Below are 13,988 nucleotides of genomic sequence, written 5' to 3' on the forward strand. Positions count from 1 at the left end.
AAAACGGTAATTTCCTTGTAATATCATATTTATATAGATCTAAAATGGTAAATGGAATATTAAATGAAAGCATAAAACATAACTAAAATTAAATTTATACACACACTACTCACTCATTCGCACGTACTCATTTTATTATTGGAAAAACAGTTAATAATCTTTAATATCACATGGGAAACTAAGTGATCGCTTGCTTAGATGCAAGGCAGTGAAATCCAATCACCCAGTGTGGCACAGCAGTGTGTTTCCCCAGCTCTTCGACTTTCCACTGTCCTCTCCCCCCAACCTACCAAAGGCTAGCCTGACCCACAGCCTGACCAAACAGATCCTGGCCCGACCCACAGCCTTACCAAATAGATCCTACCCTGGCCCACAGCCTGGCCAATCAGATCCAGCCTGACCCACCGCTGGTCTAATCAGATCCTGTCTGAGCCACAGCCTGGGTAATCAGATCCTGCTCTGGCCCACAGCCTGTCCAATCAGATCCTGCCCCGACCCACAGCCTTACCAGATCCTGCCCATGCCTACAGCCTGGCCAATCAGATCCAGGCTTGACCCAGAACCCTGGCTCTGGGGTCAGCTGCCGTCCAATCAGATCCTGCCCTACAGGCTACAGGAGGCAGCTGAGAGGCTGCTGACTGGGCTCTGGCTAGCTGTCACCTAGCCTGAAGCTAAATATCGATCAGTTTACCGACTTCGTGATGGAGATGTGTATTTTCACTACTGCAGTCAGCATCACACATACGTTACCAGTCTCGCCACGCCAAGGGTGAAAACAATTTCAATTTCAATTCTATTTGTGTAGCGCTTTCTACAAATGGCACCATTGCAAAATCATCTGAACCTTGAACTCCCCAAGAGCACGTCTAGGGCAACAGCGGCGAGGGAAAACCCCCTGGCTGGCAACACCTGGAGACGAACCTGACTCAAAGGGGAAGCCCGTCTGCGCAATAAATGCAGCTTTTGCCATTGTAAAGGCACTCCTATTACACGAGACCGCAAAGTACATTACTGGCGTTTTTTTCTTTTACCAACTAATTATTGCTTCTTTGAGCGAATAAAGGAAGGATGGTGTCGATTTCTGACTGACCTCTCGGCGATACGAAGCTCAGAAAGGTCACAGAGCCGAGAGCAGAGAGATCCGATGAACCTTTAGAACACAGGATTACTGTTCGGAACTCTGTCTTAGCCGCACCAGACCCGATAATTTGGGTGTCGCGTTATTCTCAAGGTTACACCTTAGGCTCCCGGCTCTCCGGGGGGGACCAATTCCACACTGGCTCAAACAAACAGACCGGAAAACACCTCAGACAAACGAGCGTTTTTTTCTGTGCTCCTGGAAGTGAATGGGAGATTGTGTGTGTGTGTGTGCGTGTGGTGTCTGAGCTGTGGCGTGGAGCACCTGTCAGATCTGCACCTGTGACTGCAGTCTGATGACGGATAGCGCTAGTAGGTCGACCCACGGAAACCACCTCCGCCGACTCTTCCAGACCACAGCGAGATCATTTAATGAATGCGTTTGCCCCCAATTTCTGCTCTCAGATGAAAAACAAAAACAAACAAACTAACTAACAAAAACACAACATTTTAAGATATATTAGCTGTTTAGCTGCACTTTTTCAATCTGTTCATATGACAAAGACCCTTATTCTGGTCAGGCGGTGCAGATTACATCATGTCATTACATCAGCAAATCAGAGATATAGTGCAAGACAATGAAGTTAAAATAAAAATCATTAAGGCTCAGCAGATAATTTATTAATTGGATTGCCTGAAGTGAAGAGAAACAACCCTTTGTATGGAGATTAATTTTAAAGGATAATTCATCAGGGTTACAATAAAGGTTGTTCACCTGAGGAAAAAGGACTGAATCACTCCACCTCCTAAATTAATTATGCCGGTTTAGAGTTTCCAACCTGAACAAAATTAACAATGAAGGAACTTTCCCAAAGGAGAATGAAAAAAGAACAATGCAGCCAGTTCCAAGTCCACTTCGTGCAGTAAATAAAACGTTGTTTAAACCAACCCTGGACACTTCTGCATACAATGACTGCAATCAGTGCACAGTGCAGGCATCGTACTGCCCTATACGTGTGCAACATCACTCCAGTTGGGAATATTGTCCCCAAAAGTGCTTAGAAAATGGCAAAGTGGCAGAGCACGTGAAACAGAAATTAAGGCAGGCGTAGCTTAAACTCTTCAGGGGTGTGAAGTGGGTCAAAAACATTCTAAAAGCGGGTTGGATCGTCTCAGTCAGGGGCTTGCCGCAGAACAACCTGGTCCCCAGCTTTCCTGCACAAGAACGGTGCCAACAATATATATACAAATAACACCAGCCAATGTTTGCGCCACAGATGTTTATCAGTAACAAATATGAACCGCTTACAACACAGTCTGAAAGCTCGGCCGTGGTGTCATTCCAGAAAGAGAAATTACGCTTTTCTGGCCTGCGGTCATTCCGTTCTGCGGTGCGCTCGCCTGCGGCTTTTCCCCAAAGAAAAGTGTTCCTTCTCTGCACAATGTTCCCATTTAGACCTCTATGTTGGAAGCCTCTGAAACGTTAAGCCCAGACATTTAATTTCGCTAATGAATAATCTTGCGAGGGATACCGTGCCTCGCTCGCACAGAAATTCGGGCCGGGTTGAAATTAGGTTAGTCGCGGTCTCTACCAGCTTCTCTGCCTACCGTTTCAAACCTAATACAATTAATATCCAGTAATATCTTTAATCCAAAACACAGCAGGCAAGATGCGGGCTACACCCTGCCTTTGACCTGCCGTCACAGCTTAATGAGTCTCTGAGAGATAAAAAAAAGAAGACCTCCGAACCACACAAAAAATAAAAGGGAAAATAAATCAGCACAGAATACACATCTAATCCTATAAGCCACGCAAAAAAAAAAAAACAGAGAGTGGACAACAATCAAAGAGATTTGTTGGCAATAATCAAATCTGTGGATACCCCTGGGTAACACAATTGCTTGGTTTCCGCTACTGTTCTACTGAGAGAGAGAGAGAGAGAGAGAGAGAGACTCTTATTGAAGAGTCAGAGCAGATCCTCCTCATTTCTGATTCACTGCTTCAAAGGAAACACAATTTCTTTAAGGGGGTGGAATCTTCCTGTGCCGAAAACGAGATACATCGAGACAAAAGGGATGCCTATGCTTTTTTTCTGTGGCGAAGGACGTCTTTTCACCAATGGCTGCGTTTTAAGCGTATGTTCAGTACTGCTCAGACTCACTAGTGCTTCCCACATTCCACAAATCCAGATTTAAAAAATGAAATAAAATAAATACTTTTGGGCTGGCATAACTTTCTAAGACCTATCTGCTTAAAGTGATGAAAGTACTACCTCCATTAAAGTTTAACACACACTGAGGGAGCAGCTTTAAATGTCACATTCATGACAGTGTACCCATGAGATTAGCATTGGGAACATTAGGAAAAGTCCACACCGAAGGCACCTGCACCCTATGATAACAAAGACGAAGATGAAGAAGGTCGACTCCTTCCTGTCCCTCTTTCATGTCAAATGGCCAATAGGACAAGTCAAGCAAACAGGAACCCAGCAGCCAGTTACCATGGAAACAGGGAAGCTTAGTCTGCTTCTTGGAATCAGTGTCACATTCCAAACACAAAAGTAGCAACAATGGCGACCAACTTTATTCCTTGGTAACAGAGTTGTGCAATAAAAACTGCTTTCCGTTGTTAAACAGTGCATAACAATCACTTTGGTTACTCTACTGTTCATCAATGATGAAGACACCAATGTCAGAAATAAATAATGTAACATCATCACACACACAGGACACCAACTTCCACAACAAGATTGTAACCAATATTGCATCGAGGTAGTAGTAATTTGAGCCTTCACAACACTATACAACTGAAAATATAATTGTTATATTTTTCAGCTAAGTTTCTTTTGCAGCAAGGCTATGATCAGAAATAACTGGCTTCCACTTAAGCGAAAGGTCGCCCAATTACAAGAGCACAGAAGATACTACTGCCGACTTACAGTGCAAATTACTTCGCGAAACCTACATTTAGTATGACTGTCTGACAGTAAAAAAAGAACAAACTTAACTTATTTGAATAGGCTGGCTTCACACCTGTTATACAGTCTAAATGGTGTGCTGAGAAACCGCATGCATAATTTATGAACTCAAAAGTTTTCGTCGGTGGTTTTAGATTGATGCTTAACAAATTAGATTTGCGGCACAACATTTTCAACCAAAGAATAAATTATTGAGTTTTATTGGACTTTTCCAAATCCACCAAATGCGTAAAAAGTTCCGTATTTTTTTCAAACGAACAGAGGCAGAAAATAAGTAATAAACACGGAATAAATGTTAATGAAGCTCCTGGGTTTATTAAGACAACAGGATGTAGACACCTCTGAAATATTAAACCACTCCAAAGACGATTGTTTTTATACCAGCAAGCAACACAACAGGTACTTAACCTATTCCCTTGTTGCAAAACATTCACCATTGGCACAGGGCTAATAGCCTATACAACTGTATCTTGTGAGTAAGACTAAACAATAACACATGAGAGATCCACCGCATCTTTACTGCCCAGGAACACATTTCGAATGTCCGCATGTATTCGTCCAATGGCGAGCTGGTCAAATTTCTAACAGTTCAGAGACGCCTTCGCGTTAACTAGGCTAGCGCCACTTTTCTTTGTTTTGTTATGATGGAAAGAAGACAGCATGCGCTTACCTTCATTTTCGATCAAGACTCTCCTCCTGGCGCCGGACCGAAGTGTCGAGCCCAAAGCTGGAATAGATTTTTGTTAGGTTAGCAAAACGATTTGTCTAGTCCACTGTACTCTATAATATGCATTAGCACAAACAAAAAAATCTATGAACGGAATCTTTCAAAACAATTACCTTTTAGGATGCTCTGCAACACGCCTCTTATTGATAAAGGACGGTTCCTGCTGACTGTCAGCCAATAACCTTCTACTGCACAGACGTGGACCATAATAAAACATTTCGTTTCACATATTGGTTTGTATTTGTTCGTCGTTTAGCTCACCAGCGTTTTAAACTTCCAAACTACACAGAAAGCAAGCAGAAACAGGCGTGTCGCCATACAAACCCCGCTGTTCAAACACATTTCGACAAATCATTCCAATTAGTAAACGTTTGTTGCAGTTTATGTAATGATCTCCGGCTACCTAGCTTGAATTTTTACGTGATTATTTTCCAAGCCTGAAAAATAGCGACCTCCTACTTTGCAAGCGACAGCCAAACTAAAACCCCTGTTTAAAATGAATGACTACGCACGGCACAGTTGCCATCAATCTTGCATATTTAAAAGTATAAGTTAAAATTCATTTTTTCAAGAAAACATCTTAAAAGCGAAATAATAAATCAGATCGCACAGAAGGTAGCCAAGGTTGCCCATAAACAGGTGAAGAATGCATAGCGCAATGTCTACTCTACTGAATGTTGCCTGCTGCTAGTAGTAGCCGAGCGGATGACGCCATTGCTGTAGCAAACCAGAAACAGTCAAACAACAATCCAAGACAAGAACAGGTTATTCTAAAATAAAATAAATAACAAACAGGGGGAATAAAATGTGCACCTTGAATTCATATGGTACCCTAGGTCGATTGTCAATTGGAATAGTCATTTAAATGTAGTTTTGGCAAGTAAAGAATGCTGGCTGAATCAGTTTCTCCGCGAAAGCCACAAAGATTGCTAGCGCAAGCTAATGTTGTTAGTGAGCACTGGCTCGCAAGTAGTACCGTATCGGAAAATACGGGGCTGACATTTCAGAGAAGCCTACTTTGCACCAGACGAGAGCAAACTAACGAAAACCTTTCGGTGCCATATTGGCAGTGTTATCCACCGTTATCTCGTTTCTCAACTCATTGTCAAATGTGGCGAGCCAGCAAGAGCGACGTTATATCCGTACGAGGACATCGTTCTCGGTTGGAATGGAAATAGCAGATAGCTGACTAGTGAGTATCTCGACAGCCAGCAAACTACATGGTGCCATAGCCCTTCCGAACAAAATTGAATGACAAAAACCCATCCAAACTAAAGAAAAGTGACATTGTAGCTAGCTACCAAAATAACATACTCCGAACATAAGACGGGAGGGGTTATTTGGATGCAGAGAAACAGCAACACGATAATCTGCATGTGCTGGCTACTGTTGCCACAATCAATGTCACACCGCACGACGTAATCCAGTCGTTTCTATCTAGTTTATCTAGTATATCAGACTAATCCATCACTCGTTTTGTGCCTTCAAGCGCTACCGTTGCTGGCTATTCAACGTGAATTTCACCTCGATATCAGTATGTCCAGTAGTAGTGACGTTAACAAAAGAAGCTTACACAAGTAAGCACTAACCCGAGCTACCTAGTTTGACTAGCCATGCAAGACATTAAAAGCGATTTATAGACTAGCATTAATGTGAAATGTCTGGCAACGTTAGGTATCGATACCTAACCAACAACATTATCGTGTCAAAAACTCGTTCAAGCTTCGTGACGTTTGAAAATTAAGCAGCATAAATGAAACTGTAACGACGTTACTGTTCAAGAAAGAATAACGATGTCCAATGCCAATGCTCAGACAAGAGAATAAGACTATCCAGACATAAACGAAACATCAGAGGGTACATCGACAACGGCAGATACAACTATTGTTAGCTAACGTTGCATATTGATGTCAAGATGAGAGCGATCCGACCGCCCTTCCACGAAAACAAGTCCTGGTTTGAGCGAAGCGAAAAAGCACTTTCTCGGAAGCCAACGCATTTTCAGCAATCACGATCTGGCTCACTTTGACTTTATCTTATGTAAGACAGACAGCCTTTGCTACAATGAGGTATTTGATGCAAGTGTCGTTTTCTGAACTAGATACGCCTGCTCTCCCGTAATGCCACGGTGATATAGGCTACGAAGACAGATATCTAGCAAGGTAGCGCCAATGTAAACATAAGAACACGAAATGGGGGGTCAAAATCAATATTGCTGACGTTAAGCTATCCAAACTGCAACATTGCCCAAGAGTGTGTTCGCGTTATTCGACTGTACTCTTGAAAGTCCAGCAAACTCACAGACCTAGCAAGCTTGAACGACCATTTATCGAACAATATAGCTAGGTAGCCTACCTTTCTTCTTCTGTAATAAAGGTTTCTGACTGTTTGCCAGCTAGTTCTCAATTAGAACAAAACTATGTAGATACATACCAAACGTTAGTTATTGCTGCAGGTGAATGAGTTTGTTAATTATTATATCAACATCTTCCGAAATACCTGAATGAGTTAACTGTTATGCAGTTATACATTTCGTCTTAGTTGGCTCTGAAGATTGAATGTCTTACCTTGAGCTAACCGGTCAAATTGTAGAATCTGTCTCTCTTTTTCGAGTCGATGGAATAATTTAATCCTCCATAAAGTCCAAGTGCGGCATTGGCGTTTTTGCGCAAACCTCCGAGCTGTTGTCAGGATGCGAATCCGGTGGGGTTGGTCCTTCTCCCGGACTCTTTTTCTGCCTCTGTGGTCCTCTTTTTCTGAAACTGACTGACGGCGACATAAACCCGCCCACACAGTCCTCCCCGCGTTCACCCATTGGCTGGCGGCGGTTAATCACCGCCCTTTGCTTTCTATTACAAGCAGTAGAAAATGACGTTATTTTCTAATGGGAATGTTATTGCACTGGTTAAATGGGAGATGGGTCTTGTCCTCTTGAAAGAAGCGATCGACATCGCTGAACGTCAGATTATTTCGAGTAGGTGAACTGATCGTTGTCTAGGACTGCAACTCCCAGATAATGTTACCGTACACAGGCACGTTAAAAAACAAAAAAAAAAGATGATCTTCATCCTCCCCTCTGTCAACGCGCCTGCTCCCTGGAAACGCGATGGCGTAAGTTAAAGCTGCGCTCACTGAATACACTGTGAATGCGGGCGAAGGTGGTGTGTAGTACCAGTAAGCTATGGGTTACTGTGCTCAGTTCTAATTCCACAAAATGGAAATCAGCGATTATTTAACTTAACGTGGTGGCGCAGAGGTGGTGGTGGTGCTGATTGTTTAGTAAATATTTTTGGATGAATAAAAAATATTTGGGTGTTTACGTGACCGTCTACCGCAAAATAATAATAAAAATGTCAAAAGCGGAAGTCTCTCGGATTGCTGATCAACAAGGTGGGTGGAGCTCAGAGCAGTCGAGTCGGCCATTTAATAATGTTATTATGACCGTCACGCCAGTTCTTGCTAGTGATCTAGTGAGGGTTAGTTGTCTTCGTTGCAAAAAAAAAAATTGCTTGTTAGACAACTAGCTATGCTATTTATATATCACGCTATGGATCTCATGAGCACATCTGATGTTAAATGATTGACGTGTCAAGAAGAGTCTGCATTGGTAGCTATACTGCGTATTTCACCAGTCGGCTAACTAGCTAGCTTTTTTGGATGGCTTTAAATCGCTAGCTAGCTTTGTCCTGAGGTGTGCTTCATCTGGGGATCGCATTATGCATCGTGGTTTTCTTAGCAGCGCAGTAGCCATCTCACAATTATCTAAGGTTATCGCACTAATTGGTTACTAACTGGCTTGTTAGGTTTGACTCCGCTATTAATAACCAAATTTCTCCCCTGTTGGGTCTTCGACCTTTAACGACCGCACTTTTCGGATTCAATAAATTAACTGCTTGTGGGGGGGGGGGGGAATTGGCGTTGGAGATGTTTATTCAACATTGCCCAGAATTCAACATTGAACTAATACTCGTCTATTTCCAGAATTGTGCTTTGTCTCAAAATAGCAACTTGCGCAATTAAACAAACATTTCTGTAACAAATCATAAAAAAGATACATGTATAGTGATATACATGGTCAATGTTGTAATTGCTGAGTTTCGTCTGCCTAGTTGAGAAAAAAAGCTGGTACGAAAGCCCCGGCAACACACAGGCTGTCTCTCCCAAGACCGCGGTTGATAAACTCTTAGCTAAGGGATGATGTCATGGTTTTAAGTACTGCGCTGCCTGTGGATTTATCCACATCATTTTGAGACGGGGGCTGTTCTGTATCGCTGAAGCTGTTTAATGTTCTTGCTGTAAAATAAACATTTAAGATTATAAAAAAAAAAAAAAAAAAACAATCCACATTAAACGGCACCAAATTTGTAACCTATAAAATATCCAGGCTGGCTTGGTAACTCGCTAGATGACCAGCAACCGGGAAGCCATCGTGAATCACACTATTTATATGAATTTTGTGTAGTTTCTCTGAACATGCGTAAACAGGGCTATGTATCGAATTGCAAATTGTTATTTAATAGAGAAGTGAAAGCCAAACGCAGTGCGGTGTTGCAGAAAGTCGTTGATCTTGTTATGGGTGGGGGCTTCTCGAAATGTCTTCCGTCACATCTGGTTCTACCTGTGACTGCAAGGGGTAAGAGATCCATACATCACGTGTAGCCTATTCACAGCCAGTTGTCACATAAGGGAAGGAGAGAGCGTGATCGTTCTCAGGTGTCTCGTTGCCTTTTCCGACAGCGCTTCATGGGGAGTTTTTATTTTTTTATTTTTTATTACCGTCTGAATCCTGGAATCATCACCGTGACCTACATCCACATTTGTCCCTCAGGAAATTTGAAGGCTCTGCGTTGATGCTCTGCAGCCGTCTGTGACCGAATGCTTTGTCCCTCTACACCAGACATTAGAAACAGAATTTGACACCTGCTGCTTGTCACGCGAACACGTGCACGTTTCGTAGCCTACTGGCACTTGACACAGTCGTGGCGTTTTTCTATTTAAGCCTGTGCAAACTTACAATCTGTTAATGTTTCAGCAGATTCGGTTCATTAAATTTTTCTCCCAACAAACCCCCCACCCCCTTTGCTTGGGGAAACTGGCTTTTCACCTCAATGACAGCTAGCTATTTTTACGCACCCAGAGTTGTCAGTGACTCTTCATTAAATACATTTTAATAGTTGACCTTAATGTAAGTCTTGTCAGTGTTCTTGAGCTTCATGGACGACAGTGAGTGCGAGTCATCTGTGATCCTGACAGTTGGTGCCTAATACAGACAAACACACTAATTGATATGAAGCCACAACCAGCTGGTATTACTGTCTCGTTCATCCTGTTCTGACTGATGTTGTGTTACACTGATTAACGGTAATATTTGCCGGAGGGCTCTTTGATTTATTTATTTTTATATGAGCTCTTTAAATCAGCAGTGAGTCAAGCTGCTGTATATTTTGAGTCTGTCATTTCTCATTATGTGATGATGGTAAGCCTCTTAGGTATCCCTTTAAATGACTCCTGATACTCAAGTGAAATGACTATGAGGAAGCAGCATTTGAAATTTAACTAAGCGCCTCCATTAAAAATCAGTCAGTAATGATGCCACTGCAAAGTAAAAGGGCTTTAAAAGACTTGAAATGCGCGACCAGCTGGAAAACCTTGTTGATTTTGGGCTGAATCATTCTCCCAAACCAAAACAAACGCATTTGGCTTTTTTTTTTTTTTAAACTTTACTTTGTTCGATCTGGTCATGGAGTACATTAATCACCCTTTAACCCTCGGGTGTATTTTGGAGTGCGCCGTTCGGGGGTTTACGCCAACGGTTTACACCCATTTCAGGACTGTGTGATTGGATAGTCCCCCGGCCTCGCGATGCGTCTCGTTTCTGTTGAAGTAGCTGCTGTCGGTCATTCAGGGGATTTATGTCTGTGTTGTCTCTCGGCTGCAGACTACGGAGGCGCGCTGTTCACGCGCTGATATACGGCTTTCAGATATGCTGGCCTGCGCAGATGATTTGTGTCGCCCTGTTAGGCCACTGCCTCGAGTGAGTTCGGTAGTTTCGGCTTTGTAAGCGATAAGTGAGATCCGTACACAGATGACATAATTTTTCAAAGTGACAGCACTCCCAATATCCTGCAGTGTGTTTGTGTGTTTTTTTTTTTGGTGGGGTGGGGTGAAGAAGCTTTTTCAATGACACCCCCACCCCACCTCCCACCCCGAAATTTGTTTTTGTTTTGTTAGGGGAAAGCACATTTAATTACTGAAACTACTAAAACAGTACATCAGTTGAAATTACATATACTATTAGGATGAATATTCAGACAGACGCCTATTAGCAATGCAGTTTATCCAGTGATCAGAGTGTTCTAATCTCTTTAGATTTTGCTTCTCAGTGATATGCATAATTATGGAAAAAAAAATTGGTGCCTTAGTACAATACATGACTATATGATTTAAATTTGCATTGGAATTTAATGGAAAGCTTTTTTTCCAACCTGGGGCCTTTGAAGTAACATGCCTAGGTTTGCATTTTAATAAAAGAGGCTCAACCTCGTGAAGCCTGCTTTCTCCAAAGTCAACAAGAGTTGCTTAACCTTACAAAGATGCATGGGCAAACAACTCAAAGTTCCACTTGAACGTGAACTATCTCCTTTCATAATTCATTCCTTGCTGTGTTTTTCTTTCATATTTTATCCATACTTTAGAAAATGAAAACAACAAATAAAAGGTGTTAAATTTCTTTTTTTTTAAACAAACTGGTGCGACTCCATTGAAAATGTCACCGTGACTCAAGAGATTCCTGTTGCCTGTAGGAGAAAAAGTCGGTTGGGACTGCAACTTCTCATGTCCAATGATTGTTTTCTGAATAGTTGGCTTGGGAAATGTACTGCCAGTTTTTCTCCCTCTGGGTGAAACATTCACTTTTTGTGAAACTGAATGCAGAGAAACCGTTTTCAGGCAGTTTTAGGACACCCCCTCCCCCTTGAATAAAAATCCTTCTGCACCCTTTCTTAAAGTGTTCCAAAGCTCTTCTGGTGCCCTTGCAACGCTGGCTAATGACACTAATCCAGGGGTGACCAGTCTAATCCAGGACTGGCCACCTCTGTGCGCAGGCTTTTGCCTTCTCTCTCATTTTTGAATCAGGTGTTTCAGTGCTGAGTTAAAACGAAAGTTTTGACTCGGTTCAGCCATACCCGCTGCTAATTGGTCGCTGTACCGCACGGAGCACCGTCGCCCCTAAGCGAATCACTGCTGAGAAAATAACTCTTCTGCGGCTGTATTTTTTTCTAAGTGAGTGAAAATTAAATCCCCTCCGCGCGTCCGCAGCGGCGACTCTGACAGCTGGAGCAATCGGGGCGGCCCGTTAACAACAACGCGGCATCGATCCACGCTGCCGGCTTCTCATCACTCCTCCTCCTCAAAAATAAGTCATGAAGTATTTGTGCGGGTATTGATTCTGGGGCTTGATGTTTTTTTTCCCTCCCCTCCCTGTCATAGTTGGAACGGATGGAGGCACATTGGTGTAGCATGATCGCTGGAGCTCAGGGACACGTCCCCCCTTTAACTTCTGCCCGGTGTATGCAAGCAGGTTCCCATCCCAGGAGAGTACAGCCAGGAATTCTGGGTACCCCCCCCCGAAAGAATAATGCACGGCGCGAAGCACATTGCAAATAATCTGTGCCTCTGTGGGCTTGCCCATTGTTTACTAGCTGTATGTCAGGACAAAAGAAATTGCATCATGTTGAGGGCTGGGTTGGGATTCACTGCACAGTCCAATGAAGCTGGGGGCATCTCAACAGCATTATTCTACCGCCACCCCCAAGGACAGGAAAATGATCTGCACTCGACTCCAGAAGCGGCGCTAAGCGACCTATTAATGTAAATCTGCACCGGGGAAAAAAAAACATGCCTGTTCTTTTGATTCTCTCCGTCCTGAGTTTGAAGACCCCTATATACTGGTAATCCATCTTTAGGGCCATATTTCCTCTGTGGAAAAAAAACAGTAGTTACAGTCTGTTTCTGCTCCGTGGGAGTACTTGGGTGTGTTCTTGATTTATGCTTGGCCATAGGTTTAACAGTGCCTTCCTGGTCCTGTTTTTCTCTGTAGACCAGAGATGGGCAACTCTGCTCCTGATGGGCTAGTGTGTACACAGGTTCCCATTTCCACCAATTACCCTGGCTAAATAAGCTTTTTGGCTGTATACACAAATGCTGGTTCACTTGTAGATTAGATCACAGTAAAACATTCATGTAGGGACACAAGAACAGCTGTCATTCACATGCTTATCAAGACCTGTAGCTAAAATGTCAGATGGTGTAAATGTAAAACAAAAAAAGAAGCTGGCTAATTAAGTAATTAAGGCCAGAAATTGGCACGAAAACCAGAAACAGACATGGCCCTCATTGCCCACCTCTGCCGTAGACACTACAGTGATGCTCTAGATCAGCGGTGGCCAACCCCGGTCCTGGGGAGCCGCAGGGCCTGCCGGTTTTTGTTTTCACCATAAATACAGCAACCACTGAGACTGAAGAAGCCAGGTGAGGTGAGTTAACTGCGAAATCAACTGCTATAATCGATCAATAAAGTGCAGGGTTAAAGCAAAAACCAGCAGACCCTGTGGCACTCTAGGACCTGGGTTGGCCACCCCAACCTCTAGAGAGTGGGTAGTGCAGCTATCATGCAGCCTTCGCCCACCAGAATGTTTGGACACAGTAGGCTAATCCAAATCTGGCATATTCAGCGAAAGCCAGATTTTAACCACGATCGTCAACCGAGATGACCTCAGAGTAATAAAACCAGGGCAGCCATGCCCACTTTTGCACAAACGCTTAAATAAGATGAGATTCATTTCTGGCATTCCTCATGTCTAAGAAAAAAAACGGGACTTTTTAATATGTGGAAAAATATTGCATTCAAATCCTGCTTGCAGAATCCCTTTGATAAGCCTTAGTTCTGGCAATTTTTTTGCATGCTTTGAAGTGGTTGGGTGGGGGGCGGGACGGGATTAGGCATTGTCTGTGAATGTTCATTTGAGCAGTATGGAACTCTATTGAGCTGTCTGCTTGACCTCCTCTCAACCCCCTGCCGTTTTCTATTAAAAAAGACTATGACCCACTGCACCCAACCCAACTGCCTCCTCCTGTCTGTTTTTCAAACAAACTGGGTAAACGCCTAATGATGTCTTTCAGGACCATGGACAGTGGTAGCCTCACTT

At 43.1% G+C, this 13,988-nt stretch overlaps 1 protein-coding gene and 1 long non-coding RNA gene across 2 annotated transcripts in view; both read right to left on the reverse strand.

The window, feature by feature from the left end:
• The window catches only part of LOC135244701 (AT-rich interactive domain-containing protein 4B-like), a 60,774-nt gene extending 51,713 nt beyond the window's left edge, over window positions 1-9,061 (reverse strand). The window contains exons 1-2 of the mRNA XM_064317201.1: window positions 7,350-9,061; window positions 4,726-4,782 (exon numbers count right to left, since the gene is read on the reverse strand). Coding sequence (XP_064173271.1) covers window positions 4,726-4,731 — 6 coding nt within the window. The 5' untranslated portion in view covers window positions 4,732-4,782; window positions 7,350-9,061. The remainder of the gene's footprint in view (window positions 1-4,725; window positions 4,783-7,349) is intronic.
• A 2,770-nt stretch (window positions 9,062-11,831) lies between these two features.
• On the reverse strand, window positions 11,832-12,082 carry LOC135244708 (uncharacterized). Its single transcript, XR_010327039.1, has 2 exons — window positions 11,967-12,082; window positions 11,832-11,873 (listed from the first exon to the last, which is right to left on the reverse strand). It is a non-coding gene; the product is annotated as an uncharacterized LOC135244708 (long non-coding RNA).
• Between the last annotated feature and the right edge of the window lie 1,906 nt (window positions 12,083-13,988).

Source organism: Anguilla rostrata, chromosome 2, assembly GCF_018555375.3.
Source record: "Anguilla rostrata isolate EN2019 chromosome 2, ASM1855537v3, whole genome shotgun sequence".
In the NCBI taxonomy this organism is placed as follows: Eukaryota; Metazoa; Chordata; class Actinopteri; order Anguilliformes; family Anguillidae; genus Anguilla; species Anguilla rostrata.